The 19432-nt window shown below is 44.4% G+C and overlaps 1 protein-coding gene across 1 annotated transcript; it reads left to right on the forward strand.

Moving 5' to 3' along the window:
• Nucleotides 1-3173: 3173 nt before the first annotated feature.
• Nucleotides 3174-18072, forward strand: PSME3 (proteasome activator subunit 3). Its single transcript, XM_066628852.1, has 11 exons — nt 3174-3355; nt 9199-9231; nt 9519-9581; nt 9762-9866; nt 10091-10139; nt 11856-11968; nt 12691-12759; nt 13807-13874; nt 14023-14077; nt 15074-15160; nt 16564-18072. Exons 1-11 carry the CDS (start codon nt 3314-3316, stop codon nt 16642-16644), a joined length of 765 nt encoding a protein of 254 aa, XP_066484949.1. The 5' UTR covers nt 3174-3313; the 3' UTR covers nt 16645-18072.
• Nucleotides 18073-19432: the final 1360 nt, after the last annotated feature.

Raw genomic sequence — 19432 nt, forward strand, 5'->3', positions numbered from 1 at the left:
GTAGGCCTCACTGAGCAAAATGGGACTTACTCTCAGGTAACCTTAAGAGAGAATGGGAGGCTTACTTAGCCTCTAGAACTGACTGACCATCCTCTGCACCAACTGTCACCTTCTCTGTTTTATTGGGAATATTCAACACAGCAGATCAGCTTTTCAGAACAAGTACTAGAACAGAACTCATTTGCAAAGGTTCAGGAAAACATAATTAAAGGGTGGAGGAAAAACACTGATTTTGTCAAGCTCTGTGTCACAGGACCTCTGTGTGCATTTCTAACAGTGCAACCCTATGCATGTCTACCCAGAAGTAAGCCTCATTAAGTTCCAAGGGGCTAACTCTCAGGTTGGAGTGTATAGGATAGCAGCTTAACACGTACTTCCTGAATGTAAAACAGCACCTACCTAATTTGGATTGTTTGATGATCAGTCTCATCAGTGAAATTCTGCCTTACTGGAGACTCACAACCAAGTATATCAGGGGTGCTCAATAGGTGGATCGCGAGGCAAAATGAGTAGATCGCGGAGTGCTGACCCCCCCTTCAGGTGCCTCTGGGAGGAAATGCTGGGAGTAAGGCCTATTGTACTCAATGGGGCTTACTCCCAGGTAAGTGTGGTTAGGATTGCAGCCTCACAGCCTAATCCTAGGCATGTCTACTCAGGAGTAAGTCCTGTTATACTCAGTGGGGCTCAAGGTACACCAACATACATTGTACACATAAATGTTATATGTTATGATGGCGCGAACATTGTAAAAAAAAAACTCTGGTAGATCTCCGGGCCTTGCTGGGTTTCAAAGTAGCTCTTGAGCTAAAAAAGTATGAGCACCCCTGAAGTATATTATCATTTTTATAAAGAAACCAGGATTGTCAAATAGTGCTATACAGCCCAACCTCTGTGCCTCTGAAATACTGCTGTGACTTGACTGCTTCCCTGGACTAATCTGTTCCCTGCTCAAATTTTGCTCTGGTTTGGTTTATGTTTCACCATGAAATGTTAAAATTAATATTTAAGGGCCCTATCCAACTTTCAAGCACCAATGCAGCTATCCCAACGAGGCATGCACTGCATCCTGTGGTGGGGTAGCAGTCACAGGGCCCAATCCTATCCAATTTTCCAGCACTGGTGCAGCTGCAATGCAGCCCCACGGTAAGGGAACAAATGTTCTCATATCTTAAGGAGACTTCTGTAAATGCCTCCCCACCACAGGATACAGTACATGCCCCAGTGGCACAGCTGCATCAGCACTGGAAAGTTGGATAGGATTGGGCCTTAAATGCCTTCTTTGATGTTTCTCTTTTTACGTGATAGTTTGTACTTTATTATATAAAGCTTTGTCAGTCACCTTGGGGTGGTGGTGGACAGGTCGATGAAAGTGTCGACCCAATGTGCGGCAGCAGTGAAGAAGGCCAATTCTATGCTTGGAATCATTAGAAAAGGTATTGAGAACAAAACAGCTAATATTATAATGCCGTTGTACAAATCTATGGTAAGGCCACACCTGGAGTATTGTGTCCAGTTCTGGTCGCCGCATCTCAAAAAAGACATAGTGGAAATGGAAAAGGTGCAAAAGAGAGCGACTAAGATGATTACGGGGCTGGGGCACCTTCCTTATGAGGAAAGGCTACGGCGTTTGGGCCTCTTCAGCCTAGAAAAGAGACGCCTGAGGGGGGACATGATTAAGACATACAAAATTATGCAGGGGATGGACAGAGTGGATAGGGAGATGCTCTTTACACTCTCACATAATACCAGAACCAGGGGACATCCACAAAAATTGAGTGTTGGGCGGGTTAGGACAGACAAAAGAAAATATTTCTTTACTCAGCGTGTGGTCGGTCTGTGGAACTCACCACAGGATGTGGTGATGGCGTCTAGCCTAGATGCCTTTAAAAGGGGATTGGACAAGTTTCTGGAGGAAAAATCCATTATGGGGTACAAGCCATGATGTGTATGCGCAACCTCCTGATTTTAGAAATGGGTTATGTCAGAATGCCAGATGCAAGGGAGGGCACCAGGATAAGGTCTCTTGTTATCTGGTGTGCTCCCTGGGGCATTTGGTGGGCCGCTGTGAGATACAGGAAGCTGGACTAGATGGGCCTATGGCCTGATCCAGTGGGGCTGTTCTTATGTTCTTACCTTGGGCATTTGCTTTGGCAGGGGAAAGACAGGATATAGTTTTCTTAGGGGCAATCCTTAACCAACTTTCCCACATCAAGGTCAGGGCAGTGCAACTCTGAGGGAAGTGAACAAACATTCCTGTACCTTGAGGAGACCTCCATGACTGCCCGCCAACAGCAGGATGCAGCACATGCCCCATTGGCACAGCTATACCAGTGCTGGAAAGTTGGTTAGGATTTGGGCCATAAATAAAATAAAGAAGCCTGTTCACTCAGAAGAGCCCAATCCTATGCTTGTCTACTCAGAACTGAATGCCATTCTGGTCAATGGGGCTTACTTCCATGTAGATGTGGACAGGACTGCAGCCTAAGGGCCTGACCCTGTCCAACTTTCCAGCACAGATGCAGTCATGCCAACTGGGTATGTGCTGCATCCTGCAGAGGGGGGCAGTCATGGAGTCCTGCTCAAGGTAAGGGAATGTTTGTTCCCTTGCTTCAGCCCTCACTGACAGCCCATTCCTATGCATGTCTACTCAAAAGTAAGTCCCATTACAGTCAGTGGGGCTTACTCCCAGGAAAGTGTGAAAAACAGTGCAGCCTCAGAGCCCAATCCTACACAGGTCTACTCAGAAGTAAGTCCTATCACAGTCAGTGGGGCTTACTCCCAGGAAAGTGTGGATAGGATTGGGCTGTGAGGCTGCAATTCTAACCACACTTTCCTGAGAGTAAGCCCCATTGAACCAAATAAGAGTTACTTCTGAGTAGACCTGGTTAGGTCTGTGCCCCAAAGCACCTACTAGGAGCCTAAAGAACTGCCTACCACCCAGAGCCCCTCTTGCCTGCACCCCTTCTTCTCACAGCACACAAAGACCCAAGTCATTGCAAGCCCAGCAGGAGATACACAGCACTGCTCTTTCTCAGCTCCACGCTGATTGGCTTCAGCGTTTCATAAGCCCCGCCCACGCATCCCGGAAGTTCCTCAGTCGGCGCATGCGCCTTTGTCATCCACGAGGGGCAGACGATAGAGTCACAAGGGGGAAATCACGTTGCCCGAAAGCCTGTTCGCTGATTGGTCGGGGGAGGGCGGCGGCACTTTATGTCGTCACATCCGGCGGCGGCGAAGCCGGTGGCTGGCTCGGGTGGTCGCGAGCGAGGGAGAGAAAGAGACGGATCTGGCTAAGGGTATCCGCTCCCTCGCTATGGCCTCCCTGCTCAAGGTGGACCCGGAAGTGAAGATCAAGGTACGGGCAGGGGTGGGTGGGCCAAGGAGTCCTTCTGCCGCCGGCGTGCCTCTGAGCATGTGCAGGGTGCCGCCCCCACAGGGCCAACCGTTCATGGGGTGGGCGTTAAGGGGGTGCGCCAGCTGAGCGGGAACAGGGGTCCAGGTTGCTAGGCCCTCTGGGAGTGCTCGGCCAGGTGCCTCAGGACAGGGCGGTGTTACTGGCCTTGTTTGGGTCCACCTGCAAGTGAGGGGAGGGCAGCGCCTCAGACCGTTGAAGTCAGGGCCGTGGGGTGGGTTGGGAGGCAGGTGAGGCAGAGCCTCCCCACCGGAGTCCTTTGGAAAGCGCCGTCGCCGCGGGAGGCACCCAAGCACCCACCACCCATGCGCAGGGTAGGGGAGATTAGGCTATGGGCATCAAGCTGTCATGTGGGGAGGGGAGCACACACCTTGGCATTTATAAAACAGGCAGCGACCTCTAGGGCCTCTAAAAAGTTTGGGAACCACAGAGCTATTGTGTCATTTTTATAATCGGGCATATTTGACCTCAAAAGTTGCACATTCTTGCCTCTGGCTTGATATTTGAGGGAGGGGGGATGACAGAAGAGCAGGGTTTAGATCAGACTTGTTTCATTGAGGCAATGGAATTCTGTTTTGTGAAATTGTGAGTGTAGACCTAAATATTTTTCTGTTCTACTCATGATGTTGTAAATTGGGTTATTTTCTAAGGCAGAACTTAATTTGCTTTGAATCTATGATCCAGCTGAAAAATTTAGGAGCTAGACAACTTTTTCAGCTTTCAGGGTTTTATGTTTAAATGCCCTGTCACCAGTGATTATTTAAATTAGAATTTTTTGGGGGGAGGGGGATTCAACCCTGTCTCCACCTTCCCACCCAGTTGTACTTTTTTGCTTTTTTTAATTTGGTATAAAACAACATGGCTTTGTATTTTGAATCCAGTCTAATCGTAGCTTTTTTCTTCATTTTTAAAATTTATTTGGAAGAAAGCAAACAGAGACCCCATTCTCCACCTTCCCACCCAATCATATTTCTCTCCCCCCCCAGTCTTGCCTCATCCTGTGCTCCCCCCCGCTGAAACATAGCCTGCCTTCTATCTGGATTTGGAAAAAGAAACTTGACCTTGCCTCTCACTCCATCTTCCTGCCCAGTCTGATTGTTTTCCTCTCATAAAGAAATACATTTGCCTGTTTTCCTCTCATCTGTGTGGATAAAGAAATACATTTGCCGTTTCCTAAGGGTAAGAAGAGTTGTGGATTCTTCTGCAACTTGTGTATACAGGTTACTAAGGGCTGCAGCTATTTAAGGAAATTGAAAACTGGTAATGAATACCACCACCCCATCTCACACACACACTATCTAGTCCCACTTTCTCTATCAAGCCCTTGCATAGCTCCTTCATTTGCTCACATTCTTGTCATTCCTCTTCACTGTATTCTGTCTGTTAAACTTGATATTGCAATCTTCTTAGAGCAGAGACATCTTTTTGTCTGGTGCTGTAATATATTATGTACCTAATGAGTAGCGTCTTGACAATCTTGTGCAGTAGTCTTAAGTGCTGTATTGTTTTAGGGACTTTTTAGTTCTACTTGCAAACAACATTAAAACATTCAGACAAAAAGGAAGTTGCATGCAGATATCTGGTAACAGTGATGGAATCACAAATCTGGCAGGAATCTCAATTCTTGGAAATTAGAAGTGGTTAACATTTCTGCCCAACGTTGCATATATGCAACAGGAATCAAATGTGTACCCTTTGGGCTGGGCAGAAATGGGTTAAGCACTCTAGCTAAGGAGAAAGTGCAAATATGTAGTTGTAGTGCCTGCTTAGACAACACATCAACATTAGCCACAGAATTCTTCAAAATTCTGTAGCACAGACATCTGTGCTTCCTATATCTTTTACAGCACAATCTTATGCAAGTCTGCGCAGAAGTAAGTCACATTGAGTTCAATGGGATTTACTCCCAGGTAAGTGTGAGTATGCATAGAACTACAACCCTAATCTTTGGGTTCCTTCCCTAATGCCCCACTCCCCTCTTTACGTTGTCTTTGTCCTTAACCCAGTTTAATATATTCTGCAACAATACAAATTTCCTGATGGCAGAGCCAGTGTAATGAAAGTACTGTGTCTGAGATCTAAGATGCCAAGTACATCTCAGCTGCTATGAACATCAATGGTGGCCTCGGGCACAATTCACCATCTGTAAAATGGAAACAGCTTATCTTGTCTTTTTGTTACGATGATGAATAAGAATTTTAAAGTACTGTATTTAGATACAGAAGTGTGGCATAAAATACCAGTAATGGCAGGTTGTTGTTGTGCACACAGTACTTGGGTACTCTCAGACAAGAATGCTATTTTGGTACTAGAACATTGTCCATTTCTTTCTGATTTAAAAACAGTCATTGGCCTCATTTTGTTCCCAAACGAATATTAAATAATAACTCAGCTTTTTAGTTTAGTATTCAGTTGGCCACCAGTGGCAAGTCATATCCTCACTGCTGTGAGTATAAAGGCATATGAATATTCACCATATAGCAGAACTTGACAAATTTACAAATGCTGGACAAAATGTTCAAATTGTGTGTCTATTGGCTGTTCTTTAGGTAGAAACTAAATCTAATTACTTTACAGTCCAGCACTCTTTGTGTGTTGCATCAAATTAGTGAAGGGGGCTAAGGGTCAATTGAATTCATCATCACTTTTATTAGGTGAAAGCAATAAAAGCTTGAACTTGTAATTTCAGGTGAAAGATGATGGAAAATGCACCAGGACAGTGAACTCCTGTCAGCTTCCAGGCAGGGCTGTCTTCCTATTAGTGCCTAAAATATGCTAGCCATTGTTAAAAAGTAAAATGAACAGATCCCTGCCTATAGGCCCACAATCTAACATACAAGAGGAGAAAGGGGAAATTTTGTACGATGTGGGGGAGACTAAAAGAAGGCCAAAGAGATTTTTTTAATGTTAAGAATCAAATACAGTAACAGAAGATAATCAAACAGAACATTAAGCAGGATGTGCAAGAAAAAACAGATGAGTTTTTAGTAATTTCTTATGGTAGGCCAGAAACAAACATCTAAGGGGAGGTTGTTCCACCTGTCCAGGACGGTGCAAGGGAACACATGCAAATGGAAAATAGTACAAGATAGCAGCAGTTACGGTAGATGTTGGTTTTTAATGAACAGAAAAACCAAGGAGGAAACTAAAGAGAAAGCAACAAAGAGAGATCACAAGTGCCAGATTGTGAAGCAGTGTAAAGATTAAAGAAGTCAAAAGAAACAATATTGGAAGCTATAATGGAAACAATAATGGAGGTAATTCTTATGTTCAAGCAGCCCTAGAGGTATTCAGAGCTAAAGTTATTCCCCAAGTTCTATATGGAGTTCCAATTTGGATGAGTGCTTGGGATTGCTCCTTGGAGCGGATCCAGAGTATGTTTCTATGCAAAATCCTTGGTATGCCAGATTGTGTACCTTATGCAGTGCTCTGCCTTCATGCAGGTCTACTTCAGTTAATGGTTTGGTTAAGATTTCTCAAATATTGGCTTAAAATGCATTATAACTCTGGTCTGAATAGCCTGCTTCTTCTTCTACGAGAACCAGAGCCTCCCAGGGAGATGCTCTTTTTTGAATGGAAAATTAAATCTAGGCCTTGATTTAGATATTGATGGCTTTTTCAAATTGGAACAAGCTTACCATCTGATTGAATACAGACTTCTAGATGTTGAACAGTAAGATTTGCTGAGTGCTGCTAATAAGTTTTGCTCACTGTTCCATCTGCATCTCCTGGTTAGCTGCGGGCACATGGCTAAATACTTCTACTTTTTAAAAAGCCCTAACTAGCATAAAGTCTTCTCCTTGCAAGTAGTAATGCTATGCGCTCTGAGGTGCTGTATGGTAGATTCAGAGGAATTCCTGTGGAGGCAAGAACATGTATTTGCTCCTTAGGTGTGGTAGAATCGTTACAACACATGATCTTATTCCTTTCATAAGGATCTCCATTCAGCTTTTCTTGAGGGTCTTCTTGATAGGAGGGTGGATTGGGCTGACTCTGGGGAAAAAATGCAGTTTATCCTTTATCCTTTCAGTGAATAATGAAGATATCTCTGTGAAAGTGGCATCTCTCTTGAATTCAGTTATAAGAGAAGGAGGAGGCAGTTAAAAGCAAATGTAAAGGAAGGTTAAGGTGTTCTTTTTTAAACTGTTTTTATTTCATTACGCACGCACACACTTATGTGTGTATTGTATGTCTATTATGCAAATAAAAGTATGATGATGGTGGAAGCATGTAGAAATACAGCAGAGAGAAAAATGTAAGAAGCAAAATAGAGGACAAGGAAGACTGCTAAAAGGTGTCTTATATGGGGAACTAATTGAAGCAACAAAGAAAGAAGATCATAGATGAAGCTGAACTCTTGACTTGTTGAAAAGACTGAAGAGTGGTGTTGCTAACTGAAATGGAGTGAAAATCAAGGTTCAGAGACAACCTTTACTGACTCGGAGATCATTCGGCATCCAGAGAAAAATAACTCTAAACCAGTTGGAAACAGGGAAGAGAATAAGGAAAGATAGAGCTGGACATCAGCCATTATAACTGATGGACCTGCAAGACTGCTTGCAATCACAATAGAATGTAAAAGCTCGTGTAAGTGAAGTTTAGTAGCTCTGAGGCTGGGTTTCTGAATTGGGAAATCCCCAATTTAGCTCTCACCTGTGCCATGAACTCTCCAGATCACCACAAGGAAATCACTGCATTTTCCTTGCTAAATTGCTTTCAGTGCTAGAAAGTGCAGTGCTAGATCACTTCTGTCCTCAAATGCACATTTGCATGTTTCCCTATTTTCCATCTTGTTTGGCAAGTGTTACACTCACAATTCTCTTTGGTTGGATCAAGGCAAAGGCAAAACCTAGATTTCTGGCCAGCTCCTCCTCCTGCTGTATTCTGCAGCTGTGCGCATCCCCCAAATAGGAACATGGCGAATAAAAAGATTTTTTTTTGCTTGAATTCCTCAGTTTCTAACCTCCTGTGCACTTGAGTGCCTGGGGCTGCTTGAGATTGTCTTTGTGTGGGGATGGTGACTTAACGATGAGACTGGAAAAATATGTTTGAAAAGTGCTTCCATCAAAATGTGAGAAGCTAGTTGTTGGGTATCTGGATTTCCCTTTGGGTCAGATTCTTGGGGTTTGAGTGTGTATTGAAGGGAGAGAAGGCAGAAGGGAAAGTGTCTTTTTGGAGTGCAGACAAGGCCTGCTGGTGCGTAGCATATGCTTTGTGTTCAGAAAGCTCTGGGTTCAGTTCCTATCTTCCGCAGTTAAAAGGATCTTAGGTAGCAGAACTGAAAAAGCCCTTCACTATGAGAATCACTGGCCACATAGATCAATTGTCTGATTTAGGGTAAGGGAGCTTTTTATGTTCATATGCAAAAATCCCTAACCTTTGATACTTGTCACTGCAGCAGCATTATGTGGTGAAGGTGAGCTGCAATACTGAATTTGAAAAAGGGGTTTAATCCAGGAAGGGAAAAGAGATTGCAGATTCTTGACTTGGCAGCATCTGACTGTTTAGATGGCTAAGGGACAAGATTTTTCCAGCCCTGTGGTTCATTAATGGCTGCTAACTGAGATTATCAGTTTCTTAAGCATTTGGAAGGTAGCTAACCAAATAAATATGAAACTGCTTTTTGGCTTTGCATACTTTTGTGACCCAAATGGTGGTACAATTCTGATGCTCAATATCAGGTGTGTTATACAAAACTGCACTGTACAGCTCTACTTATGGCTGAGCCTCTGTATCTTACCTAGTGTGAACCTGCTGTTCTAAGCCATTTCTCTTCTCTCTTGCAGGTAGATTCTTTCAGGGAGAGGATCACAAGTGAAGTAAGTGTCAGAGTCATCCCCATCATCTTTAACTAATGCTTATTCTAAGAGGGTTTCTGCTGAGGGCCCCTTAATGCTTCTCAGAGCTACAGTTCTGGTCAGAGAGAGAGGTTACCAGGAGCTGTTCTCCTTAGACTGATGCCCTGGCTGTAGACTATCTTGGAGGGGATTTTCATCTGCTCTCTGGTTCATATAGAACCTGGATCTTAGTCTCATTTTTGGTGAATCTATGTGTATGTTCTTAATGGTAATTCATGCATTACATCTAGCTGGTCTTTCTTCTTCAGGCTGAAGATCTGGTGGCAAGTTTTTTTCCTAAGAAGCTTTTAGAACTTGATGCATTCCTTAAGGTAAGAGCTGAGGACCTGCTGCCCTTCACTGGGCAATCTTGAATCCTATGAGTGGCTTTGGCTATGGCAGGTGGTAAAAGACTGTAGCCATTAATTGAATTTGAAATGGTGTAAGGTTGAATTTGTTGTTTTCTGTTTGAATCACACCACAGATCCCTTCTGCTTTGGTTTTTTCCCTAGGATCCCATTCTGAACATTCATGATCTCACACAAATTCACTCAGATATGAATCTCCCTGTCCCTGATCCAATCCTGCTGACAAATAGCCATGATGGACTGGATGGGGTAAGATTGTTCACTGGGTGTAATATAAAATGCGTGATTAAGACAGCATGCTACTTCCTGTGACTGGCAGGCTGTGGAGAAAAAGAAAGTAGCTTGGAAGCTGGGAGAAGAGAATCTGCTTTGCATAGATCCTGGTCTCCTCCCCCTTTACCCCCAGTGGCTTGTGAGAATCTGTACATATGCTCAGAATGCACTGGTAGCATTTCTGGTTTTTGTTTTCTCAGCCCAATATGAAAAAGAGAAAGCTGGAAGACTGTGAAGAGACCTTCCAGGGTAAGCTCCCAAATTTCTGCTTCCTTCACAGTGCTTCTGCACTGACACACAGGTTTGAGAGATGGTGGTTTTGTCTTAATTTATTCAAATGTGCAAAGTTTCTTGTCTTGTGTCTTGTCAGATCACGACATAGTTGACTCCTTAGGATTTGGAATGATCCCCTTGAGATACTCCAGCTCTTACCATTCTGCCAAAAGACAGAGCTAGATCTCTGTGTGGTATTACATGCTGATAGATATTATAACTCTTCAATGGTGGTAAGGGGAATTCCCAAACCTTGCATAGGGCTCATGCTGAGAGAGTTTCTTGTGACTCTAGTTTTCCCAAAGAAATGCATTGATTGTGGCATAACTCGTAGTTTTAATCTTTACTTGCTCTTGCTGAGGGTTAGATACTCTGACCCAGTTCAGATGTTGTACAGAGCCATGGTTTTAATCCTGGTTCCATGCAGTGCCCCAGGTCTGGGGTTCTTGTGTTCCAGGACAATTAGTGAGATTCTAATGGCTCCTTGTGCAGTGACTGGGGTGTATGTGATGGGGGAGCGGGAATAACAGATGTAGCCAATGGACTTGACCTACCTGTGCCCTCCTGAGTGTCTCCTGGGCAGGTCAAAGCTATCCAACAAAGGGAAGAATTCTGCCTGCTCCAGCAGCAGGAAATACCAACTTAGCCCCCAAGACCACCCCTTGGATACGATTGGATGGGTGCACTTGATAAGTGGACAGCGTGACCAAAACTTAGCAGAAGGCTGGGCCCTTAGGTCTGACAGAGCCCAGTACCAGTCACATTGGCATACCCAATACACATTCACGGTTAAATCTGTCTGATGGAAACTACTAAGATCAATAATGGTGGGTTGTATTAGTTGACTGAGGTAGGCCAGCGCCATGTTACATACACATGTATGCTTCCCAGTTAGGTTGACTGGTCCTATTTGCCACATCTCCCCCTCCCTTTTGCTTACAAAGAGAAGAAGGTTTTTGCTTCCAGTCCTGGCTTAAAACAAGCCATGATTTCACCATGGTGTACAAATCTAGCAAATCTGGCTTGCTCTACAGAGTTTGAAAAAGCCAAGAAGTGATGATGAGATATGACTTGCCAGGTCTGGCCATCACAGCAAATCCTGACTTGCTGAAACCAGCATCAGAAATGGACACCTGTATCTTCTTGCACACAAGGGGGGCAGGTTTTCTCCTTAAGCCTGAAGCTTGGGGACATTGTGGGAACCATGATTCTCTGTAATATCTGTACTGGGCCAGTGTTTCTAATGAGAGAGAGAGAGAGAGAGAGAGAGAGAGAGAGAGAGAGTGTGTGAACAAAAAGGGAAATATAACATAAAACTTTAGTAACCTTTGGAGCTTGCTTATATCTGGCATTATGTGGACAAAATTGATAGTATTAACTGAAAGAATAAAACGTGTTCCCACCAGGATCCCCATAACCTTTAATAGTTGTACAGAAAAGGGATGCTTGGCAAGTGCAGCTTTCAGATCCCTACAGCAGCACTGACGCAACCAGCTGCACTTGCTGGCAACTGTTTAAGGGCACAGGCTTTTCTTATGGGGAAAGGAAACCCTACAATACTGACTTTAAAATGCAGGCTAGAGAAACCCCTGGAGGGATAAGCCTTTCCAGGGTAGGAAAAGAGAGTTTAGATTCTCAGGTTGCTTGCATGGGGGTGACAGCTTGGTGACTAATCTCTTCTCATGGCACCAGGTACCAAAGTCTTTGTCATGCCTAATGGGATGCTGAAGAGCAACCAACAGCTAGTGGACATCATTGAGAAGGTGAAACCTGAGATCCGGCTGCTGATTGAGAAATGCAACACGGTGAGCGCTGGTCTGCCTCCCCCTCCTTCCGCTTTGGTTTGCAGATTAATTGCCTGGCATGGGGTTTGAGTCAAAATCCAGCACGATGTTCATTCCCTGGGTCGAACGAGATGATAGATCCTGCATGGAAGCCCTTCTTTGGGAGGAAGGCTGTTCGCTTTCCTATGGCTTTGTGTCTCTCCTTGCAAGAATCTTGAGTCTTGCTACCAAGAACTTTGATAGGTCCACTGTATTGCTGCAGATGGTGGCCTAGTTCTCACTGAGGTGGGCAACCTGTATTTGGGCTGCAGCACTTCAGACACTTGGCTGCAGCACTTCAGGTGGAGGTTCACGTGCCTGAAAACACCTCTATACAAAGTACATTCCTAGCTATAGGAAACTAGCAGGCCAAGGAAAAGACTAGGCCAGATCCCTTCTCCCTGAATTGCTAGTGCAGTGGGAACTTGTTTGAATGGAAGAGCATTTGGTCATGTGAGCCCCACCCATGGTCCAAATTGGTATGGCCAGGCCATAGGTTTACCACCTCAGTTAGAACTGGGCCAGGATTGGATTGAGATGGGGAAGCCTAGGAATGAGTTCCCTATTTAGTTCCAGAGCAAGTTGTGCCCTCTGTCCAGACCTTCTTTAGAGAAACTAGATGCTGTACACAGAGCAGCATGCCAGATGTTCTGATTTATTAAAAAGCAGTGTTGCCTCTTCATTTGCTGCCTTCTGCTATGCAGGTCAAAATGTGGGTGCAGCTGCTGATTCCAAGGATAGAAGATGGCAACAACTTTGGTGTTTCTATTCAGGTAAATCTTCAAGTGGGCTTTTATGAGCTTCTGGGGGAAGGGGTGATGGAAAGATTTCGGGATTCTTTCTCTGACGCAATGCTAAACAGTCACAGAGCCTTTTAAAAGCAATTTTGAGGCTTTTATTTACAGCTATATACAGTTTTACTGATTCAGTTGGATACAGAAGTTAACCTCCCTGTTCCTTCTTGGTTTCTCCGAGAACCACACCCAGAACCTCTCACTTAATAATAATAATAACAACAGTAATAACAGTAATTCAAGGTATTATACCTTGAAACAAACAAGTCACCCATGTGATACCCATGTGATACATGTGATGTCACTTCCACTTCTTTATAGGGCATATTGACAGTTTGGTGCATGTTTCCAGCCCTAATTAGGAAGTCACTTTGCCCTGCATTACAAATAGTTCCCGGCCCACAACTCTGGTTACACAAGAGTGTGGAATTTTCCTTCTTGGGAAAGCTATGACGTGCATGTTCTTTGTGCAGGTCACTTTGACATAATGACATAAAGACCAGTCCTTTTCTTGGCTCCTATTTTCAGTTATTTTCCTCAACTGAAGAGAAGTTAGGTTACCCTTTAAAATCTCTATCAGTGGTTTGGTTTCTCCCCATGGGAGAGGGGAGAGCTTCCCTTGTATAGAAATGCAAAATTGTGTTTTGGGATCAGACTGTTCCTATGGAACTGTTCCCTGGAGTTTCTATGGCACTTGGCTTCATCTTACAGCACAATCCTGTGTGTCTGCTCAGAGGTTTCACTTAGTTCAATGGGACTTGCTCCCAGATGAGAGTTTGTAAGTTTGCAGTTTTAGGAAGCTGCTTCCTGGCATACCTCTCTGTCCTAGATCTTTTAGCTTTTGTATGGTGTTTTAGTTGGGCCCAGTTGAATGGTTATTTATGACTATTTGAGGTTCAGGTAGAGGCTCTTCAGCGCCCAAAGAGAATGTCTTGTGCAGTCACTGAATAGTTGAGTACATGCAGGGACACCAGAGACTTGGAGGTTCTTCTCTTAATGCTTGACTGCTGACTTCCTCCCTTGCAGGAAGAGACTGTGGCTGAGCTCCGTACTGTGGAGAGTGAAGCAGCATCGTACTTGGATCAGATCTCTAGGTGGGTGCTTTTTCAAGATGCTGCCTTTCAAAATGAGATTCTTCTGCGATTGGCTGGCTGTTTCCTGAGAGAAGTGTACCTCTCTGGCATATGGGCTCACTTATACCTCCATGGAACTACTAAACCTACCCCTCTGCTTTTGTTTCAGATACTACATCACACGAGCAAAGCTGGTTTCTAAAATAGCAAAATATCCCCATGTGGTAAGTGCTGAGTTTAGGTATTCAGTTGCTAAATAGGTTTTGAATGATGACCTTTTAATAACATTATTAGCACCAAAGAGGGTTCCTGAATTTACTTAGTGGTTATATTCCTTCCAAGGGGTATGCACTAATGTGCAGACCCCTTCTTCTGTGTGCAGCATTGCAACGGTGTTATTACACCATACCTGAACTCTTAGCAATGATGTAATGCATTGTGGCTGAGCTCTGCGCTGCATTGCCATGCAACTTATAAGGGAACACTACTTATCAGTAGGAAATATTGTTATGCTGAAGTTTCAGAAATGCTTATTTTTCATATTTGTTAAAACATTTGATGTGGCTTCTTTGGTTTAAAAAGTATCAAAGCAAAGCAAAATAAAAATCCAGTAATAAAAGAAAAACCAAACAGGGAAAGTAGTAGCTGAATCACAGTAAAATAACTGGAGAGAGTAGATCAGAGCTGGCAAACCAAATATTTGACTGGACGAACAGATCTTACAACATGATGGAAGGCACCCACTCACCAGATTACATCTAAATGTATCTTTCTGGTGGATGTTGTCCCCCAAAGGTGGACAGAAGTGGTCCTTAAAGATATCCTGATCCCAAACTGTTTATGCTTTGGTCATGATCATCACCTAAATTATATTGGGCAATGCAAACCAATAGCCAGCCAAGTTGGCGTAGAAGCAGAGTCTTCATACCTCCATCACGGCATGACTCTGGTTAACAACCTACGAACAATAGTCTGAACTAACTGATGTATCTACATTTAAGAACATCTTTTCCTCAGGTTCTTTGTTCCTGAGGGGTGTGCACAGTCTGGTCTGTCAACTGGTTCTCCACTGTTAAGGTCCTTCTGCAGGGCTAGGTATACTGGTGCCATAACCCAGGAAACCTGAGAAGATGTTTTGAGATGGAATGGGCCCCCTCAGTCATGCCCCTTTAGTACTCAGTGGTGGCAAAGCAATTTTGGCTTAATGACTGTCTCTATAGGAGGATTACCGGCGCACAGTGACTGAGATGGATGAAAAGGAATACATCAGCCTGCGACTTATCATTTCAGAGCTGAGAAATCAATATGTAAGTCAATCTTAGATACATCTGACAGCCTCCCTCTCCACTGCTTGTCCTTCCAGGCTTGCTTACTGACTGCTTCCTCTTTGCTGCTGCTTCCAACTGGAAGGGCTGCATGGACTGATCTGGTTTTGTGTGCTGCATCTCTTGACCCCTTAAGACCCAGGAGGACAGTTACTACTGCTCTTCATGTAGGCTAGAAACTGTTCATCCCAGCTGTTGCTTCTGACCTGCAAATGCCAACAGATGAACCATGAACATGCAGTGGGGTTCTTCTATAACGGGAGGGTAAGGGGAGAAACAAAGGAAGTGGGAGGGAAGAAGAGGCAGGTGCCTTCCTTTTCTTGATCACATGAGAGAATTGCTGCTACTGTGACCCCTTATTGAAAGAAGGCAGGTGACAATTCAGAGTCAAAGATAAACCAGGCTTGTCGGGCAAGTAGGTGGGTGTCAGTGGCTGATGTGAAATTTGCTAAAAGAGATTGACTCTATAAACTGAGGAGAAGGACTCTAAGTCTGTTAGCATGCTGATGGTGCTGTGGGTATTGTCCATGTGGAGTATAGGAGTGGACCGGTGAATATGGTGATCTTTGTTGATCATGATCACCCCAAGGTAAGAACTCCATTTCAGATGTAAACCACTCTCTTAACTGTTGTAGTTCTTTGGCAAACAACCCTGATGAATTGTAGGCCTTAAGAGGGGCTAGAAGTGTGTACCGGATAAATTTTAACATTTTCCAAAATCTGTAGCTTCTTAGGGTCCTTTTGGGGGAAAACCCCTGACAAATGACCCAGTTTAATCAATATGGATGTGCCCCAAATGAAGTACAAGATGCAGTGTAACATGCTGGGTGTTGACTAGGCAAGATCAGTTCTCTCCTTTGCTAGGGTGTGGAGCAGGGGTGTCCAAAGTTTTTGGCAGGAGGGCCACATCATCCCTCTGACACTGTGTCAGGGGCCGGGGGGGGGGAGAATTAATTGACATTTAAAATTTGAATAAATTTACATAAGTTTACATAAATGAATATGTTAAAGATGAACTTGTATGAATGAAAGAAGGTTTTGCAATAGCTCAAGGCCTATAAAAGGCCTTGCACAAAGCAAGGCTGGCCATTCCTTTGCTGTCGCTAGTGCATCACAGATGTGAAACAGCAAGCAGTGGAGGAAGCAAGAGGTCAGACTGCTGAGAGCAGTTGCGTTGGGCCAGTGCAGGCTCCAACAAATTTACGGAGGGCCAGAGGCTCATTGGAGACTAGGAGCTCCTTGAGGGCCGCATTGGGAGTCCTCAAGGGCCGCAAGTGGCCCCAGGGCCGGGGTTTGGGCACCCCTGGTGTGGAGGGATAGGTTAGCAAGCCAACTCCTTGAGTGACAAGAGACTAATCACCCACCCACCCCACTTCTTCCATCAGGTGACTCTGCATGATATGATCCTAAAGAACATTGAGAAGATCAAGCGACCCCGAAGCAGCAATGCAGAGACCCTCTACTGAGCGTGTCGACACTCTGAACTTATGAACTGTTCAGTAGGCTCAAGACAGTCTTTGCCTCAGTTTGTTATGTGACTATCGAGATGGGGAAGCTGGCTGGAAACAGTCCTGGCCACACTTTTTAGTTAAAAGTCTAAAGAAACTCTCTCCTATCTCTCTCTGGTTGGTTTTTATTTGGGTCTTGGGATTTGCCCCCGTGTGTGTCAACTGGAAGGCATGGGGCAGAGCTGCTCTTCCTGCCTAGGTGAAACAGGATGAGTAGCCAACCTACTCCAGCAAGAACCCTAATGCCAACAGTTCTGATTGCCCCTACTCTCGAGCAACCCAGAAGAACACTCCCTCTTAAGTAAATGTTTCCCTTGACTCTGTCAAGAGCAGCCTCAAGTGTTGCTGAGAGTTGATTAGTTTGATTATTAGCTCTACCCACTTTTCAGAGTCTTCCCTTTGAAAATACATTTTGGGGGGAAACGAGTGCCGTTTTCATTTCACATGGCTGTCCACATCCATCCTTGCAACCTATCCAGCAAATTTTAATGCCACTGAAAGTCCCTCCCCTCTCACTCACAATTCTTCTATTAGGCTCACTTCCAGTTCATTGTTTGGAATCCACATTAATCTCTTCCAGAGTTCTCTGTGTCTGTAGTCCTCCTCTTGGTCGTGGCGCTCGTCCATCTGACAGGGAACCCTGATGCAACATTAGAGTGCAATGGGCGCACCCTGGATGTTGGGCTGGCACAAGGCAGGCCTGCTCAGGCAGTTGGCCTGGCAGAATCGGTTTGGCTAACAGCAGCATGACTGATCAAGCACTGAAGGCACAAGGTCATTGTCTTATTTCTGTCTGTCCCCCACCCCTCTAAACAAGCCAAGCAATTGGTCAAAAGGGGCCCCTCCAGAAATTAATCGGGGTTTGGTGCCCTGTGATGGCTTGACTTTTTAATGGTATTTTGGGGGAGTGGGAGGGGGTTGCCAGTTAACTGAGATGCTGCATTTTTCCCTTGACATTTTACTCTTAATCTGTATATTCCTCTTGTGCCGTAGTCTCGTTAGTGGTGCTAGATTTGTAAAAACAGTGGCAGGCAGAATGGCGTTTCTTGGCTCCTCTCCCCTTTCCTTGGTTGCTTTTACAAATCCTCCTCTCTGCCCGCTCCTTAAGGGCACAGGAAGCTCATCTTCCCTGTGCTCTCTGCAAACGCCTTTGTGTCATTGTCATTTGTAACTGGGCAAGCCTTGGTCTTCCCTGGAGTAAAGACTCTTTCACAGCTGCCCTTGTTGTAGCTGCTACCCAAAAGCAGCCCTCTCCTCTCCTCCCCACCCCATGTGTTTCTTTGTATTGGCTGCTTTGTTGGATTGTTCATATTTCCTTGCCACATTGAAAGTATGTACAACTTTTACTATGTCGACAAATTAAAAGTAATAGGTACTTTGAATTCATCCTTGGCAGTCACCATGCATATGAGTGGGCTGGCCACCATGGTCTTGCCTACTGCTCTGTCTCCTGTCCTGTCTTATCTGCAATCTATGTGGATTTTGCCTAGCCCTGTTCTTCAGTAGCAGCACTGAATGATAATGTTGGGACTTCATTCACCCTAGGTTCCTCCTCCTGATCATTTTAGAGTGATGTGCTCTTGGGTATAACTGTGAGAAGAGGTGAGAAATGTGCAGTGTTAGTGAACCCTGTCTGCAGTGATGAAAGGGCATGGATTACATATTCTTTTGAGACTCTATCCCAACTGGTGCTCCTTGAACCACTATTTAACATCTCTGGTTGATTCTTTGCTGTTTGAGGCACTTGGGATGCAAGAGAATGAATCTGAAACCTCAGCTTTTAAGGACAAGGTAACATCTCATTACATAAGCAAGATACCTCAGCATTAATACTGGATATGATGTGCCCCAATCCATTTTAGTATAAGCCCATGGTCCAAACAGCCCCTAAAGAACACAGTAGGCACCTTTCCAATCACTTTTTAGGGAAGGAAATACTGTAGCTTAATTCTGAGGCACAATCTTCCACTTCTGGAGTCTTGGAATGAATTACTAAAAAACAGTGTGCCATGGCATTCACATTCAATATTTTTACAGCACAGTGATGTCGCTAGAATGGATTACCATTTTAAAGCAGGGGTCCACTGTATTATGTCATGGATGCTGCGGAGCTGTGTCTCAGAATTGCAGGTACCTGTTAGGTCCTGAAGAGAGCTGTTTTTAAGAAGGAAATTTCTCTCTTGCATTAGTCCCTGCAGTTGTACTGTGCCACAGCCTTCACTAACATGTTCTGTGTTCAAATTTCAGAGCGGTCTGACACCTCCTCTGCTCCCTGATGCTGCTGTTATGATTAAGACTATTTGTATATTGCTTTTCAATACAAAAGTTCACGAGCAGTTTACATAGCAAAATAAATGGGAGAATGTGAGCCTCTTTGGGACCAATCTTAAAAAAAAAAAAAAAAGACACAAGGGACACTCCAGCAGCCAGTCACTGGAAAAGACACTGCTGGGAAGAATGAGCAGTTGCTCTCCTTCTGCTAAATACAAAAGAGAACATGCTTTAAAAAACCCCTCATTGAGGTACGGCTCCATCTGAAAAGTTAGCAGGGAGCCCAGTTCTAGACCATAGACTGTTATGTTTATCCTGATGCAGATCATAAGGTGACAGTTCTTGGCTTCTATGGTGCCCTTATTGGCTGAAAGCAAGTGAAGCCTTTGCTGAGTCAATTCTCTGTGCTGAGATTCCTGCAGTGCCTTGACCAAACCCTGTATTAGGCCCTTTAGAATTGGACAGAAGGGAAAAA

This window comes from Tiliqua scincoides, chromosome 5 (genome assembly GCF_035046505.1).
Source record: "Tiliqua scincoides isolate rTilSci1 chromosome 5, rTilSci1.hap2, whole genome shotgun sequence".
Taxonomy (NCBI): domain Eukaryota; kingdom Metazoa; phylum Chordata; class Lepidosauria; order Squamata; family Scincidae; genus Tiliqua; species Tiliqua scincoides.

Coding starts and splice junctions, on each gene's coding strand:
- PSME3 (XM_066628852.1), top strand. CDS start 3,314: ATGGCCTCCCTGCTCAAGGTGGACCCGGAAGTGAAGATCAAG. Junction 10,140..11,855: donor CTGTGAAGAGACCTTCCAGG/GTAAGCTCCCAA, acceptor TCATGGCACCAG/GTACCAAAGTCTTTGTCATG. Junction 12,760..13,806: donor ACTTTGGTGTTTCTATTCAG/GTAAATCTTCAA, acceptor CCTCCCTTGCAG/GAAGAGACTGTGGCTGAGCT.